This window comes from Megalopta genalis, chromosome 2, assembly GCF_051020955.1.
Source record: "Megalopta genalis isolate 19385.01 chromosome 2, iyMegGena1_principal, whole genome shotgun sequence".
NCBI lineage: Eukaryota > Metazoa > Arthropoda > Insecta > Hymenoptera > Halictidae > Megalopta > Megalopta genalis.
In genome coordinates, this window is record NC_135014.1 from 38,581,614 (window position 1) to 38,607,801 (window position 26,188).

General features: G+C 34.5%; 1 protein-coding gene across 2 annotated transcripts in view; it reads left to right on the forward strand.

Moving 5' to 3' along the window:
* nAChRalpha4 (nicotinic acetylcholine receptor alpha4) overlaps positions 1-26,188 on the forward strand; it is a 297,477-nt gene that overhangs the window by 229,394 nt on the left and 41,895 nt on the right. For both annotated transcript variants that reach the window (XM_033478915.2, XM_033478916.2), the window contains exons 7-8: positions 233-401; positions 20,096-20,232. In XM_033478915.2, coding sequence (XP_033334806.1) covers positions 233-401; positions 20,096-20,232 — 306 coding nt within the window. The remainder of the gene's footprint in view (positions 1-232; positions 402-20,095; positions 20,233-26,188) is intronic.

Below are 26,188 nucleotides of genomic sequence, written 5' to 3' on the forward strand. Positions count from 1 at the left end.
GTGAGAGAATTTCATTTGTTTCTATTTATATTTGGTGTGTATTTGGTGTGTATTTGGTGTGTATGTCAATAGTTCATTACTTTGGGTTTATATATAATCGTATTGTATAGTAATGCAGTATATTTTGCAGAGAATAATTTTTTTCTTTTTACGACACATAATTCCCTTACATTTTAATTTTCGACTTGTTCGACGTAGACTAATTGCAATGTTCTGCTTTCCTTTGTCTTAGAAACGAAAAATTTTACACCTGCTGCGACGAGCCGTACCTGGATATCACCTTTAATATAACGATGAGAAGAAAAACGCTTTTTTACACTGTGAACATTATTATTCCGTGTATGGGAATATCCTTTCTTACGGTCTTGACGTTTTATCTGCCCAGCGATAGCGGAGAAAAGGTGAGTCAGAGACATCTCAATTGCGGAAGAAATTTTCGAATCGTAAAGGGAAAACAACAAAGCCGGAAAGTAAACGCAATTAGGTACTATTCAAATGATATTTTTAACCTGGTGAGATTAACAATTTAAGCGTTACACAGTAATTCTATTTTTATAATACAAAATAAAGTTAAATTAGATAACAAAGTTGCTTGATGTGAAACTAATTTCTTTAAAAAATCATAATTAACTATAAGAAATATTTTCACTTTTCGTACAGATCTTAAAAGTACGATATGTATTGTTCTTCTACTAGAAAATACAGTAAACAACATTTGATACTTTTATAATGACATAAGAATGAAAATTATCTAAATGTAGAGACGAAAATATGCGTCCCTATCTGAGGGAAATTAATTTTGTACTACATGTTTAATAATCGAAATCAATTAAACAATATCTACAGCAAATTGTACACTTCTAAGATTTCAATAAAAATATTTAATATTAATCGTTTTAAAATTTTGTACACATAGCTACGAATGCTTTGTGTATTGTGTAAATATTTTTATTAAAGCCTTATATAATTACAAATGTACTTCTCTATATACTATAAATATTCCGCACTATAATAATAATATAATATTAAACTATATATCGATCCCTTCGGTACAGTCCACAGAATCCTATTGTGTAGATTAATATGGTGCAGCTATACACGAGAATTGCAAAAGGAAATTAAAAATCCATATTCAGTTCTCAAAGAGTTACTAAAAATGTTTACTTAAAGTTACAAATCCGAATACCTCTACGAGTCGAACAGGACAATTGTACACTTAAAAGTATCAAAGCTTTAAATTTTAAGCATTTCTGCATATTTGCATTATCACCCGACTCCTGATTCCTTGTGGTTTTAGGATTGTGGGAAGACAATAGCACATTCGACGTGTTTCAAACATTCAAGCCGATTCGTACATTAAGCCGTTCGAGCAGGCTTTTGCTTGCCGAGACTTGAAACGGCTCGAACATCAAACCGGTCAAACTTCCGACTAGTTTGAACCTAAAGTGGTCGAATAGATCTACCACTATGTACATCAATAATTTATGGATTCATCGACGATCTCATTGTGACAAACATTTGCAAACATTTTATAAATCTTCCGAAGGTAATGTGAAATCAAAAGAAATTTATTAAAGATAGTGTCAAAACAAATTATTCCAGTAAAGACAGTAGTAAAGCAATTGTTCGAAATGAAAGTTGTACGAGAAACAATTTTCTTCTGTCATAAAAACGCACTGTACTGATTGATTACACTGGACTGTGGATTTTATACTGCCGAGGTAAAATACAATACTGTAAAGACATTAAGAAAGTTTCAGAATATTTCTGTTTGTTTCATGATATATTAGTATTAATTTTATATTTTATTTTTACATATTTTATATATTTTTTACATATTATACAACATTTTATTCTGTAAAACTTATTGAAGCGATTAGGAGATGGAGAACATTTCTATCAGTTTTACGTTCCTTGCAATTAACAGATAATTTTTATTATTCATCGTATAAATTTGTTCTAATGACATTTTTGAACATTAATCTCTTAGCATACAACTTTCTTCACCGTTGCAGTGATAAAAACTGATTTGACTGTAATTGTTACTTAGAAGTGAACAAAGATTTATATGAATTTTGTACTTATATTCACCTTAATGTTTAAATATTAATAACAAGAGAACAGAATTTTATTTCGACTTTGACGAACAGAATAACATTCATACTTAACTAATGTTCATTCATTATGAAATTGATTTTAAATCTCCGATAAAATTACTTAAAATGACTTGAATAAAAACTAAATAGAAATAATATATATTGCAATTAAAGAAAATAATATGTTTTTAGTATATGTTACTTTGGAAAGAGTTGAAACGTTACCAACAATTCAATAGAATAAGTTCATTGAATATTTATGATTTTCATCAGCAGTAATTTGATGTTGTATAAATAAATGTAAATACAAGTGAGTTAAAATAAAATATTTATGAAGCTCATACGCGAGAGGATTCTTGACAAGCCATTTTTTTTTTTTATTCCATCACATGCTGGAATCGATCGTTCGTTTGATTATTTCCTAGCATTGTGGCACCTGCCCTTACCTAAACGGAAGCATACTAACGTCACATAAATATTATGTTATTATTCGACAATTTTTTTCATTATTCGTCAATACTTATTTTATAGAAAATGTAAAGCTGCATCCACAAATGTATAAAAAAAAATATACGATCATAGTTAGAAAAATGGAGGTGACTTGAAATATTCGAAAATTATCCAGTCAGAAAAAAATGATTACCACTACATTATAGATCTCCCTGAACTGAATAACTTCTGTTAACCAAATTTTGCAATATCTTTAAAAATAACAGAGATATTTAGATGGTCACCTTTAGCTGGAACATCTTATATAATAAATCAGAAGCAGTACAACGACACTCTTCAATACGTTCATTCTTACTTCTCTTGAAAATGACAGGTACAGTGATTTCTTCCTAATTCGCGCTCACATTGCGCACAAAAATAGACAATTTGGGAAAAGGAGATACTATTATTCGAGTCTCGCGCCTTGTTTTTATAGTTCTTGACAATAGGTGGCTATAAAATCGAACTGCAAGGCTCGAATAATTGTATCTCCTCTTCCCAAATTATTCATTTTTGTGATCAATCTGAGCGCGAATTAGAGAGAAATTACTGTACTCAGTTTTCTAATAAATGCGTAAAATCCGCGCATTCCAATAATGAACAATAATAATAAAATCGTCGTTCCGAATAGAAGTACCCTGTTGAAAGACAAGATGTATCTGTTTGTAATGCGACAGAAATAAGTTTCCTCGACATAGCTTGTGCAGCGAACATTTCTACCGAACGGGGAATGCTGTGTGAAAGAGTGGCGCATTAATTAAAACTCGCCGCCCGTAAACGCACCTGTCTATCTTCCATCGACGTAAACGTCCAGAGAGATATGACCAGTTGCGGGGCTTGCTCCTTTAAACCGCAACGGCCGTTAATTAAAATCGCCAGCGGACGAGATTCACCGCAATACTATCAATCCCTTCATCTGACGCGGAAATGGTAAATGTCCGTAAACTCCGCCCGACTCGTAGATTTGTTGATCCATAGGGGAAAATACTACGAAACGTGACTAGAACTACTGATCGCAAGATTGTTGAGGTTGTTCGAGATTGTCGGTAGCTCGGTTGTCTGCCTTTCGACAACCGTAATTACTTCAGTCGTATGAACATCGGTTCTAACATCAACAAGCCGATGAAATTCATTTTACGTCAACAATTTCTGGGTTCAAAGGCGAGATCAGTAGCCGGCGATTTGTTGAAATTCGATGTGCAGGGTGTACAGGGTATAAATCGGAAATGTGGAATGGAGATTTCGTATGCAAAGCTTCGTTTTCGACTAAAATCGAAAAAAGTATAGGTACATAATAAAGATAACGAGAGTCTATTGAAGAAAGCTCTTATTATTACACATTATTAATTCAGCAGGAACAGATAAATATTTATTTAATATATCGACAAATAATGTGTATTCTGCAAGCTTCATTAACGTAAAGTACCTACCTGAAAATCTAAGAACTCAATCAACTAGTCCGATGATAATACATGCTCGCAGCACGATTGTAATCTACTTAACGATTGTGTAATTACAACCTAGCTTCTGCGATCATGGGTGAAACGAGACATTCCATCGACAAAGCTGAAGCAGCATTAGTAATTACTTGTTTTCTGGCTCGTGGTTCTTCCAGTTCTGGTTCAGGGTAGAGTGAACCGCCCCTAACGGATATAAATCCAATGGAGAAACTTTGAAAATTTATAGCAGCCGTTAATCACCGTAAGGAAAGTTTCACCAGAGAACACTGTGTTTCCGCTCCATCACGAATGTATGACGCGTAGGTATGTAAGTTTTATTGGGTTAGTCTGTCATGCAGGTACCTTGTTCCATCGTGATTTGTAATATTGGAAATCTGATTGTTTTCTTACCTGAGTTATCGCGACGTGTCCTGCACGAAAGTATTTGCACAAACTGTGTTTGATTGGCGTCTTTTATACATGCGATAATTATTCCTTTGCAATTGAACATTATATTTGAACTAGATAGAGGGGACATAATCCGTATTTACGCCAAAATACGTGCAACGTTGACACTTCAACTCTATTAGGTCGTCCGCAAGCTGTTTCATTCTTTCACGAGGAAATGAGACGATGTTTTAATGTTTGGAGTAAAAAAAACTTCGTCACATTTTTGCGGCATTTTTGAAATTTTATGCTCGCGGAAGTCCTGTTTTTCGTCGCAAAATGCTGAAACAGGTGCTTTTTTAACACCTTTACAAAATGAGATTCTTTGAAATTTGTGTAGGATAAAGAAATACTAATCTTTTCAATTAATATTTGACCGTGCACAGGTATTAAATAAAGTACGTGCATCTTTTCATGTTTTAGGAACAGATACTTCGAAGGAAACGCTAATAAAATAGATAGACAAAACACTTCTACGAAAATAATCATTGAGATCTAATTTTTAGTTTAGTTTTAGTTTTAGACTTCAAAATTTCTACTATTTCATAGATACGTATAGAAATACATATTAAAATTAAAAATTAAGTGAAAGATGGCCAATTTCAACATGCGGAAAAGTGAATTTCGCTTGAGAAAATGTGAATTGGATTTCCAAAAAGAGAAATAAAACTTGCAAAGGGTTCTTACTGTTGAGGCTTTCAGGTGTCATCCTTATCGGTAACCAGTGAACCGGAAAATGAGCAGATTCCACTTTATTAGTGGAGCATCACTAGGCACTGCCAGTGTGTCTCTATACCCTCTGATGAAACTAGCTGCAATGTTTGCGAAACGTTGGAGCAATTCTTCTAAAAGGATACAGCTTGCACCCGAAAACCTCAACAGTAAGAATTGTATGATGCCGGGCAGTGAAAGCCTGAAATCTCTGTCCAGCGAAAAGGTTAACTCGATATGCTGAAAGGTGAATATGAGCCATAAAAGGATTAATTTTCAAGAAATATTTGAGGTTTCTGGCGCGGCGGTCAAAGTATTCAGAGATGTCAATTGAATTGCTAAAGTTGTTTTTAATGGTGAAAACTTCCGAAGTCCGTCAACAGCGCACAGCAATTGACTCCTCTAACCTCTGAAAAATTCCGGAACATTTTTCGAAGCCTGCTTGGGAACGTGAAATCGATAGGCTCGGCGACGCGACGGTCTCTTTGATTTCGGGAACACCCGCTATAGACCTAGTTATAACACGAATTATTGAGAGTGAATTAGCGAGAAGGGGTGAAAAGGTTCCGAGCGGAAAGAAAAAGACAGATGGGAACCGGGGCAACGCAATTAATTCCTTTATCCCGTGGAACGGGCGTGCTTACCTATACTTAGCGTCCGTAAAGCGGACGTGTGTGAAATATGCGCCGAATTAGTTCTCTTCCGCGCGGCTGTCGGCCTCGTTATTTTCCCTTATCTGTAGCTACGAGCTAGTGGTTACTTTTGCCTCGATGCCGCCAACTATTTTTCATTTCTACGACGTCTTGCTTTTCTATCGGTTCTTACACCGTAGTCCCCTCCCCCTGTCCCTCTGCCCCGTTGCCGCCGAGCTTCCAGCTCCTTATTTCATCCCTTGTGGTTTCCTTAGCTTTACCTTGTCCTCGAAGATCGCCTCGAGCGCACGATCCTCTTTATACGAGCCCTTGATATGCGAGAGAATAAATAGAAAAGAACCGCGGTACCTTTGTCGATGCGCTTTTCCTCCCAGAATCTGAATATCGTGCCGAAAATGCGAGCGTGTTTGTCGTTGCATTCATTTCGAAACATACACCCGAAAAGTTTTGCCAATCTTATCCATCTTCGGAAACATGATTTAACGATCAGTGGCGTACTTATATAATTTAGCTGCTCGACTTTATTTCTGGTATTTTATTTAATTGCATTTATTTAATATCAAAGGGCTAGATGTTCTTTTAATTTTTCTACGAAATTATACACAATAATAATAATAATAATAATAGTAATAATAACAAAATAATAATACAAATGAAAATGAACACAATATAATCACAATAGGCGAAGGAAACACGAATTAAAGATCCTAGCTTCTGATTACATTATATGGTTGACTTTTAAATTTATTAACACGTTCGCTACCAGCGTCAAACGTATGTGATGACCACGATTTTACACTTCACATAAAGAACATCAAATCAATTTTGTGAATATGATTATTTAAAATTGTAACTAGGGAAAGTGTAGCTGGTTTTGAATAATATATTAATGGTGAATTCTATTATTTTTATGTAATTTTCAACAATTAATCAAGGGTGAACTTGATCTGTGACGGGCGAATTCAATTTGCGAAAAGGTGAAATGTGATCCCCGGAAGCGTAAATGTGATTTGTGAAAGGTTGAATTTGATTTCGGAAGAGGATGAGTTTGAAAGTAATTAATTAAGTAGTATAATAGTACACAATAATATATAATATTATAGGCTATTAAGAAGCCAGCCAGTCACAAATATACAGTATGAAGGTGAAAATTTAAAATAAATGTTAAATAATAATATCAAAAGAAGATTGACACATATCCAACTGGGAAAATTTGAGAAAATACAATTGTAATTAAAAAATACAAAGAAATACAACATAACAATTTACGAACATAACATTCTTTGAGTGAGATATTTCAAAAGAACTAAATTAGATCAGTTGCTCTCCTCGCAGAGTTATGTAAATAAACACGTAGTAAATATTGCAATCATTATATCTTCTGCTTTAAAGGAATAAAATGATCCTGAAATCATTTTACAATGTAGATAATGTAATAAGAAACAGTGTAATGCCACAAGAGACACTGTTGCAGTAAGAAATATGCTGAGATCGCGTGTTACTATAGTATGTACGTGAAAAATAACTAAATAAGTCAAGTTAGTGAAAAAGCTGCACCGGAGACAGCGGAAATATATTTAGGAGATAAAAGAGTTTGCAGCGTGAAGTTAAAACTGCTGGTTATCTATACATACAAGCAGCTAGTAATAAAGTTCATAAAAAGCTTCGATCATCGTTTTTCGAAATCATATTACTCAAATGTTCGTTCTCGAAGTTTTAAATGAAATTCAGCAAATAGAAGATGTTTGTCATAACTATCGAAAGAGAAATACTTTTGCTCAAATGCTCGAATCTAAGAAAAATCATGTAGAAAAACACCTTTTTCTCGTTAAGCAACGCACGTTACACTTGCTAAACATTATCACGGGGCATAACTTATGATAGCGGTACATCAACATTTTTAAAGTATGATTACAGAAAGATGACATTACTTCTCGTGCATTAATCTTCAAGAGTTCTTAAATGTGTGTTCCTGGAAGACAGCTTTTCGACAAAGTTACGTAAATTTGTACGGCAAAATCTAAAGCAAATCAACTGTTATTAATTCAAGTGTAAAGTCATTTTTACGACATTGTAATCATTTATATGTTCACTCGAAGTTAATAAAAATTTATGAATTTTAACGGACTGAGATTTCTGATTTTTAGACGAATTTTTCGAAACATTTTTGGAGACAGTCTTCTTTTAGACCTATTACACTATCTGTCGTTTTTAGTGCAACAGAAAATTGAATAATTAGGTGATGATTCAAATACAATGAGTGAAAATGGCCAGACAATCGCAGTCAAGGTTGTGCCTAAAACGCATTTAAGCAACTTCTGCACCGATATTTTGACTGTAGGTATATATAGTCCTAATATACAGGGTGTTCCGTAATTATGTCAACACCGGGAAAGCTTCGAACGCTCGTTGGCTTGATCGCCTTGCGCCAGCCGAGCTCGCCTCTCGTTAGTTAATGTTAACAACCAACTATAACTCTGGTTAATTATGGTTAATAACTCTTAAACAAAGCCGCGGATTGCATTTTCGCTAAGGAAAAAGTTAACATGATTATGGAACACCTTTAGAGTAAAATATGCGGATTTTATGCATTTATGGCTAAATTGAGTATATATGATTTAAAACAGTAAAATGTTTAAAAGAAACTAAGAGTGTGTTGGTGTATTACTTTGAATTTCTTAAAATTATTAAACAGAGATTGTATTTAGCCATTATATTTTGCAATTAATGCAGACAATTTTTACTAACAGGTGGAAGTTATACGCAGTCATTTTTCATAATACATGTCTGTTATTTTGTCCTACCACGGAATGAAGGCTCGCGTCCAGCAATAAAGACGATACACGAATGGAGAATAACTAACGTACGTAGTTGTGACAAGCATATTCAAATAGCTTGCTAGTTTCGGCCAGGGTTGTCAAACGGGTCGTTCGCTCGCGCCATTTTCAACGAGCGACGAGCTAAACGTAACACGCAAACTCGTTTCAAAGAGTAAGAGTCTCGCGGCGGAGTAATCTGTGAATGTAAGGACGCAGACCCCTGTCCTTATTCTGTTTTATCGTTTTAACTCGTTATTTTGCTTCCGCCCTTGATAGTGAGACGCGAAGACCCTCCGAGCTCAAAAGCTTGGTGTTAATGTAATTTATACTCCGAAGCAGTATAAAACTCTCATGAAAACGTTACCCATAGCAACATGAGAAAGCACGTGAAACGCACATTCGAGGATCAAAACCTTCTAACTTCAACCGATCAATATTCTCAAAAATCCTCACTACTACAAAATAACAACGGATGGAACGTTTTTGCTTTCTCGGAAATGGGGAGAAGTTCTTGTTAGACACTAACATTTATAACGCTTTGAAACAGTTGATGTACTTTCAAATAAATTTATCGTTATAGTATTAAAGTAGATGAGTTTTAGAAAGAGTTGATTGGAATGTAAACATATTAGAACAGTGGATTGGCCGGAGATTTAAAGAGCCGTTTCTAACTCAGAATAATAATTGAGTTCAGAATGTTCCTGCAACACGAGTCAGTGTTGAACGAGTATTTAGTGCTTCGACATTTATTCTCAATGATCTTAGGACTAGTATTAATGAAAATACTTTAGTAAATATATTACTTCCGAAACTAAATGCTGAACATTAAACGTACATGTACATAATGTTTTTTTATTTTGCACAATTTTCCTTTCAATCTAAGCGTACAATAAAATAACTACGTCAAAATCACGACTTGCTTAGCCGTCTATATTTATCCTGTTTTCAGTTCCTCAAATAGTGTTAAATAAATTGAAAAATATCAGAAACATTTATATTTTACTTGAAGATATCTGTTCCTCCAGAATTTTGATCAATCAAATACAAAATAACTGGTTAAAATTGGACTATTATTACAGAATTGAAGTATTAATGGAAAAGTTAACTGAATACCGAAAACGAAATAATTCACAAGTTAAAAGTTGACTAAATAATCTGTATTTATAAAAGTTTACAGTTAAATTACAGTTAAATTCGAGTCCTACGTAAAAAAAATCTGTCCTAAATAATGAACAGCGGCGAAACTATCAGTAGAATATGACAGAAAGTATAAAAGAAATCGAGATACAAATAGAGTGTTAGATGGAGTGGGAAGACAGCAGGAAAACCATTGAGGTTTGACAGGAAAAGACGGGGGATGAACACAGCAATTCGGCCTTGGAGGCACGTCAATCAATCTCGTAGAATCGATAAGCAATATCGCGGTCCGGTGATTGACCCGCAGCCACCGCGATCGTCGAAATTGCATGTTCGCCGCTTACTCGCCTTCCTTTTTTATGGCGTTGCTCGTAATGCAAAGAAACATGCCATGACGGGTTCGCCTTTCTGACCACTGTTAATAATTCCCGAGTTCGGCAGTTTCTTTTCAGAAATCCCCGAGGTGGTCGTACGGAGCAAACAATTTATCATTAAACCGTGAAGCTTGCAAGAAGCTCCATACATATGTAGAGTAATTTGTTGAGGACTCATCAGATGGATGACGGAGATCCTCTGAATATTGCACTTGGTGCCGACTACCTCGAAGGACCACCCACTGTAGTGGGACTATTTGTAACGCGCAACCTAACCGTTACGCGGATCTCACTATGTGTTCTGTTCTGTTCTGTTTGAAGTTGTCTGTCTATCGCTCTAAGACTGTTCTGTCTGTCTGTACTCTCTGTCTGTTCTGTGCGTCTAAGAGTGTTCTGTGTTGTAAGAATGTTCTGTTCTTCTGTTGAGAATGTTCTGTCTATACTGTTGAGAATGTTCTGTCTATCTGAGAGTGTTCTGTCTATCTGTAGTTCTGTCTATCGCTCTCAGACTGTTCTGAAGTTGTTCTGTGCTCTAGAGGACCGGAGTCATGTCTCATATCACCTCGGTCCTCCCTACTTCTCTTAACCTAGGGTGGGCGGCAAGGAATTACGGTCCAATCACGGCAATCCCAAATCCAGCGAGACTGCCCCAAAACGGTGGGCCGGGAGTTAGGAGGGAGAGTGACAAAATCTGCTCCTGCGAGACATCCCGCGCTGATGGGCCTACGTGCCCGAACAATGCCAGACCCAACCGTCATTGACTGGACCGTAATCAAGGACCAGGAGACGTTATGACGGTGCCACATGTGCCCGGGAACGGCCCGGGACAGACCCATGCCGTCCGGGTACCCAAGCACATGGCCCCTGCCATAAATCCTGGCCACTTGGCCCTAACAAATTCATGAATAATAATCGGAAATTCCGTACGAATTTTCGTTCCTATAACACGTGGACTGTCATGTTGTTTATATACGGGTGAAACAATTCTCAAAAAATTAAATTTTCTCACAATTCTACTTGCTTAAGATGAATTTCACTAGGATTTGTAGAATCGAAGAAGTAATCAGTGAGGAAAGCTCAGATTTTGTATGTTAAATTACGATGACTAAATTACTTTGCTTTATGGAGGACTTTTGGAGAATTGTTTAATATTGAATGTGATAACATAGTTGTTTTTAGTTAAGTCTGGAATAAGGACAGATACCTATGAGATAAATAGGTTTTAAAGATATTCTTCATTATCACAAAAGGTATTTTGTTCGACACTATTTTTATAAGAGTGATTAAAAGACATCCTTCGAAGTTGTATTTAAAACTAATATTAAAAACGGTCAAAAAGCACGCGTTTTAAAATTTCTATTTAACGTTAGCAAAATTTTAACTTAACACTATTTTTACCAAAATTTTTTATCAATATTTTTATCAATTATACAATTGTGTGTGACGTTGCTTAGGATCATTCTCAGCTGTAATAATTAATTTTGTTTTTAATCTACCTTTGAGGATACTTAATCCGAGCTCATATTAATCTTCTTAAATTCTAAGTAATTTACTAGCGATTCGACTACTGTGGGTCAAAATGGACCCGGTAGCCACTGTTGTAGGGTGAAGAATGTCTTCCATGGAGGACAATCGCGCACCTTACTTTCCGATACGTTCCGCTCTTAATTATCCAGTTAGCAAGCGTAATGGCATTCTCGTCAGGCTCGGACGGATTGCGTCAATTATTCAACGGAATCCTGTCCACCATAATACGTGCCGGGATCGAAAATTAATCCGAATGATAATCTGAAGTATGAGGTTATCGCTGCACCCAGCAGGGCATCGTATCGCGAACAATGGTATGCAAACGGCTTCAGTTGCGTTCGAATCGGAACGGTAATGGAACGAATTGCAATCGTGTTTTCTGCATCGGTGGAATTCGGATGATTCGAACATTTGTAAATTGATCGGTTATTACGGGCAACTATCGACGGAGGCGGTGCTCGGTCATCCCTTTCCGTGTCCGCATTCCTTGCCGGAGTTAATCACTGTGATTAGTTTAGACGATCACTATTCGAACAGTAATTAGTGAGTCGAGGTTCTCTTGAGAATACGGATGGAGACACGAAGTTGTTGGTCCCAATAGGGAAGTGTCGGAACATTTAACTTGTTGGTTTAGAAATGTCAGACAATTCAACGCTTCGCCGCACATTGGAACTTTGCCGGCGTTGGTAACTTTTTAGATTGATTATATAGGGCTCGATTCGTGCAGACATTGCGGGACTGCTTTCGATGTCAATTGATATCGTTTCTTTCTTTATCGTTAAGCAATTCTTCAATTGAAGTGAAATTTCTCATGATACAGGGAACCATGGAACGTAACTGTCATAATTAATACGAAAAAGGTCGTTGCGTAACGATTATCGTATTGACTCCAATGTTTTAACTTATAAATAATAGAAATATATATATGTGACTGAAAATCTTTTTTCATTGTGCGTGATCATTATTGATGGGAGAAATTTGTTTTAAGAGTTATCGTTAAAGAAAAATCCATCGTGGTTGCTTATAACAATTTTAAACAAGGAAAATTGATATGTTATGGGTGATAACTATTATGAGTGCATGTGACAGATATGCAAATCTTTTGAATGTTATAAAAACGCGTCATAATATTTCCTCTTACTGCTAGATTTCATTGAAAAGCAATGGAATCATTTAAAGAATTTAGTGGTACCATTAATCTTAAGTTATCATAATTATTAAAAGAAGAAATGTAGATATATTTAGCTCTCATTTCTTGCAATTACTGCAGACAGTTTTTATGTTGCTATTATTAATAATAATACCATTACTTTATTCTAATAAGTAGCTAAAGTTTTGTTCAATCAGTATTTTACAAATATACAAATTATTAACAAAAATTGTTATATTTCATCCACTATGTGTCAGATAATAAATACAATTTTCTAAAAGACATTTTATATTTTCTCATCAATTCTGCTCCTAACTTTAACCATTTAAATTTTTAATTCCTGTACACATTTTCTACTGAATTCACGTCAGGAGTGTGTAGGCAATTCGAAAAATGGAATATTGTTTTGTGAAAACTAGTAAGTATGAATATTCATAAACGGAGACATTGTCTCGCTTAACAATTAAATTTCTATCATTTAGATCTGTCCAATACGGATTTAAAGTATCTCTATCAGTTTTGTATTCCCGCAATGTATGGTAATCCTCAAAATATATCTGCTGATTGCACTTTTCAATAAATTCAATCAATAATTCCTGTTTATTTCGACTATAATCCAGTGGAAGCGGAAATACTGTGAAATATTTTTCGTTTATTCCCAGGAGATAAAGTCGTCGGTTCAGCAGGACGCTCCTTTTTATTGCGATTATATCATTTAGTAACGTAGTCCGGAATTGCAATTTTGGGAAGACCAATTTTTTAGTAATGTAGTTTTGGCCTCTATTTTCGACGTGGAACGCAATTTTCTCTGTCCAAAAATTATTTCTCCAGCGTTGTTAAATATTGCTGCTGACTCAATAACGCAATTAAAGCACCGCGTTTATTCATAGCAATAATGTAATTAACAATGTAAAATATGTTTTACGTAAAATACGTTAAAATAAGTTCAAAGACTACGTCGTAGGTAAAATTATACAGTTTGAAAATATGATTGTGTTCAAAATTTTTAGTCAAAGTTTGAATCAGCTCAAAAGTCAGAATATGACTCACTTGTAATTCACAATGTACATATGGTTTAAAAAATTTTTCCTATGAACCGTTTTAAACGATACAATTGACATTGACAGTTGCCAAAATAAAATATATGAAGAAGAAATAAAAGGATCGACAGTCGCGTTGCTGGTATCAATATGTACATTTCAGGATATGTACATTAATGAAGCGTATAAATCATAGTATTTTACTATTTTGTAGAAATTAAAATACTATATTTTTTTATAAAGTACAGAATAAGAAATAAATATTTATATTCCGTATACATCGATAATTTTATGTTAAAAAGATTAAACTTATGCGTTATTAAAAGGACAAAAGGATTTATAGCTATATTAACATTGTTTAAAACATTAGAGATTCTTCTGCTCAATTTTCTTCAATAACCATATAATTATGTTTTTCGTTCATAACGTGTGCATCAAATTCGTTCCTCAGAAAATATTCTCAGTTTCGATTGAATATTTTCTGTTAGATATAGTAATTTCGATTCGACCGTTTTCAATTAAAATCTAACATATTCGTATGAAGGTCCGCCTTCTTCCAAAAATATTGAAATTATTATTAAAATTGTTAAAATCGTAGACCATAGTGACTTTTCGGATAAAGTTTGTTTTTGTGCGGTGTATGATACAATTTTCTTCTCCTCTATGTACTCGTAGCATGACAAGATCACTGCTTTAATCAATGTTGGTGCAACATAAACAGAAAGCTTCGCTAAAGCAATCACGATACAGTGTGTTCAACGAATTAACCTGATAAAACCACGCATGATAAAGTACACGCAATGTCGCACACTCGGTACATGTTTTTAATGAGACAAACTTGAGGGTAAAACAACTTGGGTAAAACAATTACGTGAATGCGTCTACATGTGTTGCATATCTAATTTTGAGTAAACGTTATCGATAGCAAAGTGTTAAAAAGAATAATTTATAACTTCGTTAGAGAATATTAAGTAAAAACTTAGGAACTAATAATACGTAATATCAAATACATGTGAATGTGACAATCCTGTATTTGTTAAATAAACCACCCGGTTTAAATCATTAATAAATAAATAACTAAATGTAACTTGTTTAATTATCTAGTTTAATTTTACGTGTGTTTATTATTTCATACATTAGCTCAGAATAACGTATCAATGAAGTTTTATCTAGAATTAAATTGACACATTTTTTGCACTTTTTATTTGGAGGCTCTCATGATCCTAACACACCTGTTATTTTTATGAAATAATCATTACGTTAGTTCAGGATTAAGATTCTAATTTGAAATTTTCGTTCTGCATTATTTTTAAGAAATTCAGTTTATAAAGTTGAATACTCTTCCTAAAATATTACGTACATTCGGTGTAAAGCGAAATTACGTTATGTGCTCTTTCCTCAGAGAGGCGTACTGAAATAAATGTAGGAAACGTAAAACATTTAGCACTTGCTTTGAATAGGAAGTAATAAGACGTATTGTGTACAGAAGCAGCCCCGGTATAACAGGGTATTCGCAGAACACGGTTCCGCTTTAACACGATTAGAGAATTCAGGAAACCCTCGGTATGACGCGGCAGTTTCGCTGAAAGAAACGTAAAATTTAAGGCAGAATTGCGCGGGAACGTGTCGGCCTATATTACGAAATTCACCGAGAACTCTTTAAAAACGGTAAATAAGCACAAGTAACAGGAGTCTTAAAAAAGAGGTGCGTAATAATAAAGATACTGTAGAAAGAAGACCGAAAAGAATATTTTGCAACAAAGAACACTGTCCTGTGCTTTGTGGCGTAATGTAGTGCTAAAGGAAATAGAAATAAAAACTTGGATTCTATTCAGAGAACCGCAGAGTATTTTCTAAATACTTCTACTCTTCTAATGTTTTAAAATATATTTCTGCATCTTCATCTTATTGTTGTTAATATAAACTAATTTATATATTTTATCTATATATTTAAAACCTGTAAAAAGATAGCTAAAATAGAAGGACTAATAATAAAACTTTATTAAGCGTCTTTATCAAATAACTTCCTTGACTGTGCTAAATCGAATGAAATCGTGTAAAAAGTAAATTGAATTTATTATTCCAGATCGTATTAAATAGAAACCGTAGAAAACAGAATTAGGTACACTATTTTTCATTTTAATGCATAATACTTGATTCGAATCTGTCAGAAACATGACGTACACGTAATTTCGTCTAACATTTAACTATATTGTATCGACAGTTTGTATCAGTTTATAAAATTGAAACCTGTAAATGCAATATCCAGCTATGTATGCGCTTTTACATGTATGCTACATAGTGCAGAAGCTCGATTTAGTTTCAATATATTCTGCGTAGATCAAGTTCGCAACTAAGCCTGCCTTAACCTTGATGCAATCAGCGATTAATTCAGGCGCAACCTCGACCTAACTAACACGAGGGCCATATATATTCTTAATGTTCTCTGCTGCGGAATTATAATATTGAATACCAATAGCTTATAGCAACCCTCGATAAAGGGATTAACGAGATTGCCGATGCGTATTCCATCGTAAACTGAAATACCGATCACCAAGTCAGGGAGCAATCCTGGTACCCCATAACTAGACTGCCGATGCTTATGCAAATTCCTAGTTTTATAGGCGAATTTCAAAAAAGTTATTAATCGAGTGCGAATGAAGCAGAAGTCCTCGTTGACTTTACAGTTTATCGACTTTGAGCATTGTTACTAGTGAACTATTTTTAATCTTGCGCGGTCTTGTATATATAAAATTACATAATAATCAACTTTGAGAACATTCTGTTAGTTTGGTAGTAATGTTTACGTTTCCAAGAGACGGGTACGTTTATTTCAATAGTTTAACATTCTTTCTTCTTCCTCGGGTTGTATGTAGAAATATGCAACAAGTACCGCGATTTAAAATAGTAACAGTGGTGAGAATTTGCATAGATTAAGAGACATACTTGAACAATCTCTAATCTATCGGATCCTAATAACGGGCTGCAAATTATAATAACATGGATCAAAGAAGAAACGAACCAATTCAAAAAAGTAATAACACGCATCAAACAAGTATAGAATCAGAAGTGGAATTCTGAGAGATCAACCAAACTGTGTAATAGTTCAGATGACTTCTTCCATGATGCAATAGAAAATGTATTTTAATAGGAAACTGAAGCAATTGTAAACAGAATCCTAATTAAAAAATTCTACACGAGAATGACCCACAGATGTCTGCTTCAGAAAACTCCCTCACATTATTGCAACACATGCCAATATCCTCTAACTCTCGAACATATCAAACGTAATATAATATGTTTCAATAAAGTAATCACTAGACTACGAATTTCATGCATTCATTGCAAAAAAATATGTAAATAAGATAAAAACAATGAAAGCTTCAGAAGAATTTAGAATTTTTGTATTGTTTCCAATTTATTAAAGCTATTAAGCCAAACAGTCAATTTTTAAGTAACTCTTGTCTGTTGCAAGTGATACAAAAGATTTTTATTTTGGACAGAGATCTGCAGTCTAATAATCATCATTTGTTTCATCGTATAGTAGCTATACAGAAAATTAATTGACTGGTCCACTTTGGTATTCTAAAACGTTTATTTTCAATAAAATGACATGGATTAAAATAGGAGATAATTGCAAGAAGGAAGCAGTCACCCATACTGGAGTGACAGAATTATGTATAGTAAATTCTCCGTATTATCCAATTGACGCTCAGATTGTGCGCAAAAATAGACAATTTAGGAAGAGGAAAAACGATGATCTGAGCGTCAATTGGGAAGAATTTACTGTACTCATAATTGAAAAATAAATGTTACGTTAATCTATTATGTATGTATAATTCTCTATTTTTATTCAGTCTCACGAAACGTAAGAATATTGGAAGAAGTAATTGATGTCGTACAATTTGTCGGGATTTTGCCATGGAATAGACTTGGATCGAATTAATAAACGACACTATAGCGTAAACGAGAAACAAATAACATTGAACTCACCTAGTTGAACAACCGCCGATCGCTTTCTTCACGCGTCGTCTCACACGCATGCGTCTACACGAAGACTGTATTCAGGGTACAGGCTCCGATATCGATTGTACATTGATTATATGAAATTATATTTCTCACACAATTTAACTTTGGAATATTAAAATTCAATGAAATAAAATACTTCAATCTTATGAAATTTTTGAGGTTGTTGACGTAGCAATTAAAGTGCTGAAGATCCTCATCCAAAATTATTTACTTTTCAACGAGTCTGAAAAGTATGCGTGTTAACGTGCAAAAATGTACACCATTCTCGTTGGCAAGTATGATAATATGATTTTATAAAAAGCAATAGAACGAAACTGCTTTTTTTCGTCAGATGAAAGTGCTGGAGTATTGTCTGAACACCTGCAACGTGATTCGAATACATGGATTCAGGCAATTTCTCACGGCTGATTACGTTTTATTGCTTGCCTTAAATCGGTTGAGCCATTTTTACGTTGTTCTTTCACTAACAGAATCCTCCTGCAACGATACAAATGCGCCTTAAGCCGAGGATCCACCGGAAAGCTAACCTAAGCTATGCTATGCTACAATGCTATGCTATAAAATTTGTACGATATCCAACAAAGTGTTGTGCTCTGCTACGTTATGCTGTGTATATGATTATTTTGACACTACATAACGTCCGTGAACAATTTGAGAGGAGATGTAGGTCAAAGAATGTGTGCGCGTTCTACCCTATTTGACACGGAGAACCGCAGTACAGTAAATTCTCCTCAATTTTCCTTCAGCTTGTAAACAAAAATGGACAAGTTAGAAAGTGGAGATACGATTAAACGAGTCTCGCAGGTCATTTTTATAGTTGCCAATTGTCAACAATTATAAAAATGAGCTGCAAGGCTCGAATAATCGTATCTCCTCTTCTTAAATTGTCCATTTTTGTTTACGAGCTGAAGGAAAATTAGAGAGGATTTACTGTAGTTCGAAATCCCGTTTTGAAAAAAATTTATTTGTTTATTTACTCGTGGTAAATAGTTAAAGAAACGCTTTATGTTTAACCTGCTACCGTAGTGTCACTCCTTACTGAAAACAAAACTTTAAATCCGTTTTTGTTAAAACGGAAAACACATTTTGGTGAAAGCCGTTGGTATTGCTGTAGTGACCTATACTACAGGGTACATACTACGAAATTTAGTTACCTTTTTTCAAAAAGCGATTTCCAACTCCGATGGTTCTCCTTACGAGTTTCGAAGAGGATGATTCGGACTTCGAAGAGCTGGTACCATCAACTTTCTTGCTACCCGGCGAAGGAGAAATATCGGATTTTCGTATCGGATCGTATTAGATAAAGAGAGCAGGAAGAGGAAACTGTTTTGCATAATTTCTTGCTTTCTTTATTGCATTTACATACGTTGTTCTCCCAAAAATTCATAAAGAACGAAACTACTAGTTATTAAGTCTTCGCTTGTCGTCCTTAATAGTGGTTGTCCTATACCACGATGACCTCAAGCTTTTGCATTATAATGTATAATGTTTGCGAAAAGCTATTAAAAACTATTGAAAATGGTGTTAAAAATTAATAATCATTTGGATTAATTTTTAATTTAAGGAAAACTTAAACTACTTTTCTTAGCATTCGGTACAAGTGCATCATCGTATATTCTACATATATTCTACACGTCTTCATGTTGCACGTATTATTAGACAATTTATGTCAATTACATTTGACGCAGACATTTATTTAATTTTTAACACTAACCGTACCGAGCGTTTAAAATGACTCGTCCATATTGCCTTATGCAAATTACAGTATTGAATTTATTTAGATTTTTTCCAATTTTTATTTTAATGTATGTTGGGATGAATATTCGGTGAACAGACAATTTTTGGTGAATGTATCTTTACAATATCAATAATTGTAGAATTAGAATTATATAACTCATCATTTGTCCGGCGATGGTATATATATATAGCATTGAATTATTTCATTGAGTTGACAGGAATGCAATAATACTTTCAAAATTATTTAAATATTTTTGCTATTTCGAATTCGATTTATACACTTTTATCAGAAATGCATAAAATTCGGATTCTAATTATTACGAAGATATGCTAGGAAAGGTAATTTGATTATCCCGTTCGTTTAAAGCAAAATCTCACAGTGAACGTTAACCTAAATTGCAAATAGTTTAAGCTTGCGTCTCTTAGTCGAACAATTTTCGATTACAGGTCACGCTCTCTATCTCGATCCTCATCAGTCTTCACGTGTTCTTCCTGCTGGTCGTCGAGATCATTCCACCTACGTCGCTGGTCGTGCCGCTGCTTGGAAAGTACCTGATATTCGCCATGATACTCGTCTCAATAAGGTAAGTAACTCCGGAGTATTCTTAAACCAATTTTAATATATTTGTGTCACGTTTGTGAAAATCTTACGTGATTTTCCAGATGCCGCGAGCGTTGAACAATTCTAAAATGTAAATCTGATACGAAGTTCACTTTACACTAAACGTACCATCACCGGTCGAGTGATCGGTTTTCAATTTGTTAATTTGGGATTATTGAGATAACGTAGATACTTCTATGGACGCTGAACATTTGCAGAAAAAAGGGAGCGTTTTTCATAAAGGAACAGAATTTTCTCCGCACTCTGTATAAAAACGATGGCCAAAACGTGATGTCAAAGATATTTAGATTCGCGAAACCGTTTAGTTGATGGAAATTGAATTCTTGGTTCTGAAAGAATAGAAATGCAAATGATATAAGGAATGTATAGGACATAAAAGTTTGTTATATCAGCGGGGAACTAAGAAATTTCCGTTCTATTTCGTCGATAGTTATCTCTCTCCGCAGGGAGAAGTTATGGCTCGGCTTTCCACTTCGATTTCCTGCTATTCGTCGTCTTGGCTTCCGAGTCGTTTCCCCTTCTTCTTATCAACATTTCGTGTCACACGTCACGTATCCATCTCTTCGTCACTTTAATGGTCCAACGACATCCACTCGTTGACTGCCGGACCGCGAGACTTTAGATGGTGGATGCACCTGGTGTGCCAGATTTTACTCTGATTATTCTACTTTCCATGCGTCCGATGTTTCCGGTGATAACGTCGAACAGTCCACCGCTGATTTGCTCACATAACTTTTAACAAGATTTTGCGGAAATCTCTGCCTAAAAGGGTTTAATCTTTATTGTCTGCGAAAGTGGATAATATTCCGTATTAATTTATGAGTGATAACAACAGAAATGCCACGGAAGATTTGCGGTGACATCTAATTGCGACTTTCGCTTAAAAGATTTGAATTTCTATATGTAAATGTCGGCGTTAAAGCGTGATTACTTGAAATTGACAATGAGCATTGTTCTAATTTGAGCATTATTGTTCTTTAGATGTAAGTTTAGAATAACAATATTTGAAACTAGGACGATCAAGTCTTAAACGTGAATAATGTGTATTGTTTTTTAACAATGAGAAGATTAGACTTATCTAAACTACGTTTTGTATTTAGAATTAATGCTTTTTCATATCATAATAATAATATCATAATCATATTAATCTACTTGAAATTCGTATTAATTTCATAGACTTTGGTCATCCTTTTGCAAACCAAATTCGCCTTTTGCAATTAAAATTAATTAATTTTTTAATTTAATATGAATTTTACTACAAATCATAACAAAGAAGTGAATTTAATTTACAAAAGGGTGAATTCGAATTGCAAAAAGGTGAATACGATCTACAAAAACGCTCATTTTTAGTGCAAAACCTGTGTACGCTTGAATAAAGATGTTTATCTGAAAATTTTTCACGCAAACATGTTTAGAATATTAAGAACTATAAAAGAAAAAACCAGAAGCAGTCACATTTTGACTGATTTCGTAGCTGGTATTATATTAGTTTCAATTTTTGGCTCTGATTAAAAATTCCTTATTTTATTTCATGACTTCTTTTATTGGGGGAAATTGAGAAAAGTCAGGAACAGGCGCATCAACGGACGTGAAAGTAGCCCGGAGGAGATGTAAGATAATCGATTTTGAATTTAAGAATCAGGATCACGTACTCGAGCTGTGTTTTCGGCCTGTCGGATCGTAAAAGCGTGCTGTAAACGCTCAGCGTCTTCGACGGATTCACGTTGAAATATTTTAAAAGGTGCGGAGTAGGTCAGTTGGAACCAAAAATGCCCTATGACATCGTGTCCGATTGAATTCCACTTTGCAATAAAAATAGCACGAATATTCATACATATACAGTCGGTTGTCTCGTCTAACACGAGCATCTAAAATATCTCGCCTGTTTTTTTTTTAAGATAGAGTAATGTCAGAAGAAAATATTAATTGATTCAAAGGGGCAAATATTATGACAGGAAAAAAAATTGTTCAAATTGTTAAAAACATGGTTTTAAAGGTGAGAGGTTTCAAAGTTTTTAATATCAACTAAAACAAAGTTATTTTATTTTAGTAGTTATTAGAGCCGTGCAAGTTACGTGACTCATCCTGTAAAAATAATAAGTGATTTTCGGATTTTATGTATTTATACCAAAATTAAATAGATTCCATTTAAAGCAGTGGACAGATTTAAAGTATTTCAAAACGTCAATGTATTAACTTCGGCATATTAAAGTCAATAAACGGAGAAAGAAATTTCTATTTAGTGTCTGCTTCTTGCAGTTGGTCGAGCAACTTTTATTTTAAATAAAAATCCACGGTCTAATAATGAAATATCCTAAATCAATTATTATTTTGAAATATTAGAACGAGGCATCATTGCATTGTCTAGCTTATACATATATTTCTTTAAAACAGCATAACAAACTCCGTAGGCTAAAAATTTCTTAAACGCTACGACATTGGCAACTTTTTCGCCTATGGACGTATACCGTAGCTGCTACACATCACATACAGCATGTTTTGTAGCACGTCTCTCTAAATTCCTTCACGCTCGAGTACTCTTTTTACTGTTTTCTTATACACGAATATTTTATGATACTTGCCGAACACGTTTCAATATCAGCTAACAGATGATCGTAAAAGAAGTATAAGTTCCTCAAACACAAAATTGAAGTTGGCCTTAACAACTTCATAAAAATGCGAGTAGATGGTTTCCCGTAATCATTCTGCAGGTCTCGTGATGATATGAAAATAAATTTTAAGCAGATCATTGGCGATGGCATAATTTAACCTTCGAGTGTACGATTCTTCTAAGAAAAATAAAGTGATGAAAAATGTGTAAAAAATAATATTAGAAATACAGTTCTAGTTCTTGAACATTTCGCTATTTCACGTGTATGCTATATCTGGCAAACAATCTAATCAATACTGGAAACAGTACAAATAGACTAAAGATATCAAAAGAAAAAGGGTAAACATAGGTGTTTCCCTTCCACCTGCTTACAGGTGTGCATACATGTATCAAAATTACTGATAGACCCATAAGGGTCTGGTGCAATTATAAATAAAAATAAAAAAAAAATGTGTACGCTATATTTGCTTGTTTACCATTTTGCAATATTAAAACCAGAATATCTCTTGTAAACAATACTGCGAAATATACGACTGAATTTTAAAAAGTACCGATGTTTGAAGTTATCACAAAAAAATCATTTCGACAAACAATTTCTTCGGTTGTACATGTTTTTTATACCAATTTAATTTAGAAGGCTGCTTCGTACAACCACAATTAACTTCTTAATGTGTGAATCAATTTTTATGACCTATACATTTTCTATCGATCACACTATGTACAGATTTTTTCAACGAGTTCCATGAGAAGTGTTCTAAAGTTACTAAAATGTACAGACACATTTTACAAAAATTTTAATTGAAATAATAAGACAAGCATACACAGAAATTATTGATGATGAATATACTTCTAATATTATAGTTATATCTAAAAAGAATATTATAATAGTGGTATTGAAAGGGCACTATTAATAATGGCACTACAATAATGCTATAAAAAGTAATGCTATAATAATAGTATTATTAAATTATATTAATAAAGCACAATGGACGCATTCGTGTGTTCCTATTTAGATGTTTGAGTTTGAGAACTATAATTAGGGAATATAAATAGTACTATATTTTATACGGAAAAATCATAACTTTTGTATTAATGTCGAACAGATTACTATTTTTTTGTATTTGTTCCATATTAACATTTTCAGCTTGTAGTTACTAATATATGTACACACGTACTGCTCGAACTAGCCTGACTGCATGTTCTGAATAAGGATGTCTGTATGGTCCATTTGTGTGATTACCCAGATTCGACAACAAAACCCATTGTTTTACTGTTGAATATCGCGATGACGTACTTTGATGATCAGAATAACTTTTGAGAACTCGCATTTCGATAAGATCCGAAGGAACGAGGCTGCACTTCATTTGCGAAGTTGCGTCACCGAACGCGAGATACACGTAGCCCAAGATCATTCTGTTCAAAAGTTTTTCATTTACAAATACACGATTATCACTTGAACTTTTGTCGAAAAAAATTAATAAAATATATTCTAATCAAACCTGAGTATCGCTATAATACATAATCCGTCATCATATGCAATTTGAGAGATACTTTTTACAAATACAAATTATATGATAGTAATATATACTCTACATATTCACTAATATATACATATATCCTGATATATACTCTATGTAATATATACCTTGTATATTAGTTACGTTTAGGCCCGGTAGTTTTTGTGTCAACACGTTCAATATCACGTTGGTCGTATTCGGACAATAATTCAACGTTGAACTTATGAAACAATAACTCAACGAATGAACTTATTTAAAAAAGAGGCTGTTGTACTTCGAGACAAAAATTCCAACCAACTGATGAACCCGGGAATCGTTGAAGCACCGGTACATTAAACATTTCGTTTAAGTTCTGTTGCGCGTGGATTCGAAACGAACAATTTCAGTATATTTGCAACGGCGTTAAGCGTAAAGCGTAATTATTCCACGCAAAAAATGACGCCGTTAAACAACTTGGCCGCGTTAGCGCGGAATTAACGAGGGCTCGCGAATGAAAGGAAGACAGAGAAGTTTTACCATAAAAGGAATGAAAGGGACCGTTATTCCGTTGCATATATCAACGACGTTACAGGTTCACTTTTACCTACAATAAAATACACATCCGTCGCTAAAAACAAAGAAGCAGGAATAAAGACCGAAGATAAAAATGGCGGTAGTGAAACGCACGAAATAAAGCGGAGAATGCCCGGGAAGTCCTGAAACTTTAATAACGAACGAGTGAACACGGGAGACCAGCAGCGAAATCGTTGCGCCCTAGTTTGCGGCAGTTTGTTGTCGAGTTTAAAATCTTGGTTTTGAACGGGCGGGTCCAACAACAGGGAGTTCCCGTAGGTTTGGAGAAGGGCCAGGTCTGTGGCTAGCCGTCCTCCTCCTTTTCCTTCCACTCCATAAAGCTAATGCCTTGTTTTACCGCTTTTACAATTCAGGATCGTCCCTTTACCGTCCGCGTGGAAACGAAACGTCGAAGAAACGAAACATCCACTACAGGTCTTTAGACGCGAACTCGAACTCGACCCCGACCCAACAATCCCCGCTTTTCGAAATGATCTTCTCCCTTTGAGACACCCGATAACGCCATTATAATTAACATCCGCCGCGATTGATGTGGGAACCAGCCTGAAATAATGTTCGATCGATCCTGTGCATTCACGGCTGCGTTCTCAGACGATATGATGGAGGGGGATGTCGCGGATGCCACGGGAAAAAATTCAGCAGATATCAGCCATTGTACACGGATCAATGAAACAACTTTTCTTAAAGAAAGTATAACTATTGCTAGGCTGCAAATCTTTATGCTAATTTCTATCTACATACCTTACTTTATGAAACTTTAAATTTGACAAAAATTGCCTTCGTTAGCTAAAAAAATTCTTCATTCTAAAGAGACATGTTGTCTTGCATTTTACGAGTCCGCGCGTGCCATTGTGGCAGATCGCGAAAGAACAAGTAGAGATTTTATTTACATTTGTTACAGTAGCAAATCTATTACATGAAGAATCGATAATCGAGTGAATATTTTATTTGCACCTACATCTAAAAATGTTTAATGACTTTTTCTTGTTTTCAATAAACAAGAATACTTCTTAATATGATAGCAGATAAATGCTTTTTAGCTTCTCGATAAATACATATTCAGTTATTTGTCAGTTATGGTAAATTATTTTGACGAAATATCAATTTCAACGTTTTGTAAGGTTTTGAGTTAAGCATTGTCAGTAGGTTTATATCAAATTCGCTGTAGCGACGTTTCTTTACAATACAGAGTGCTCTGTATAACGATTTCATAACGA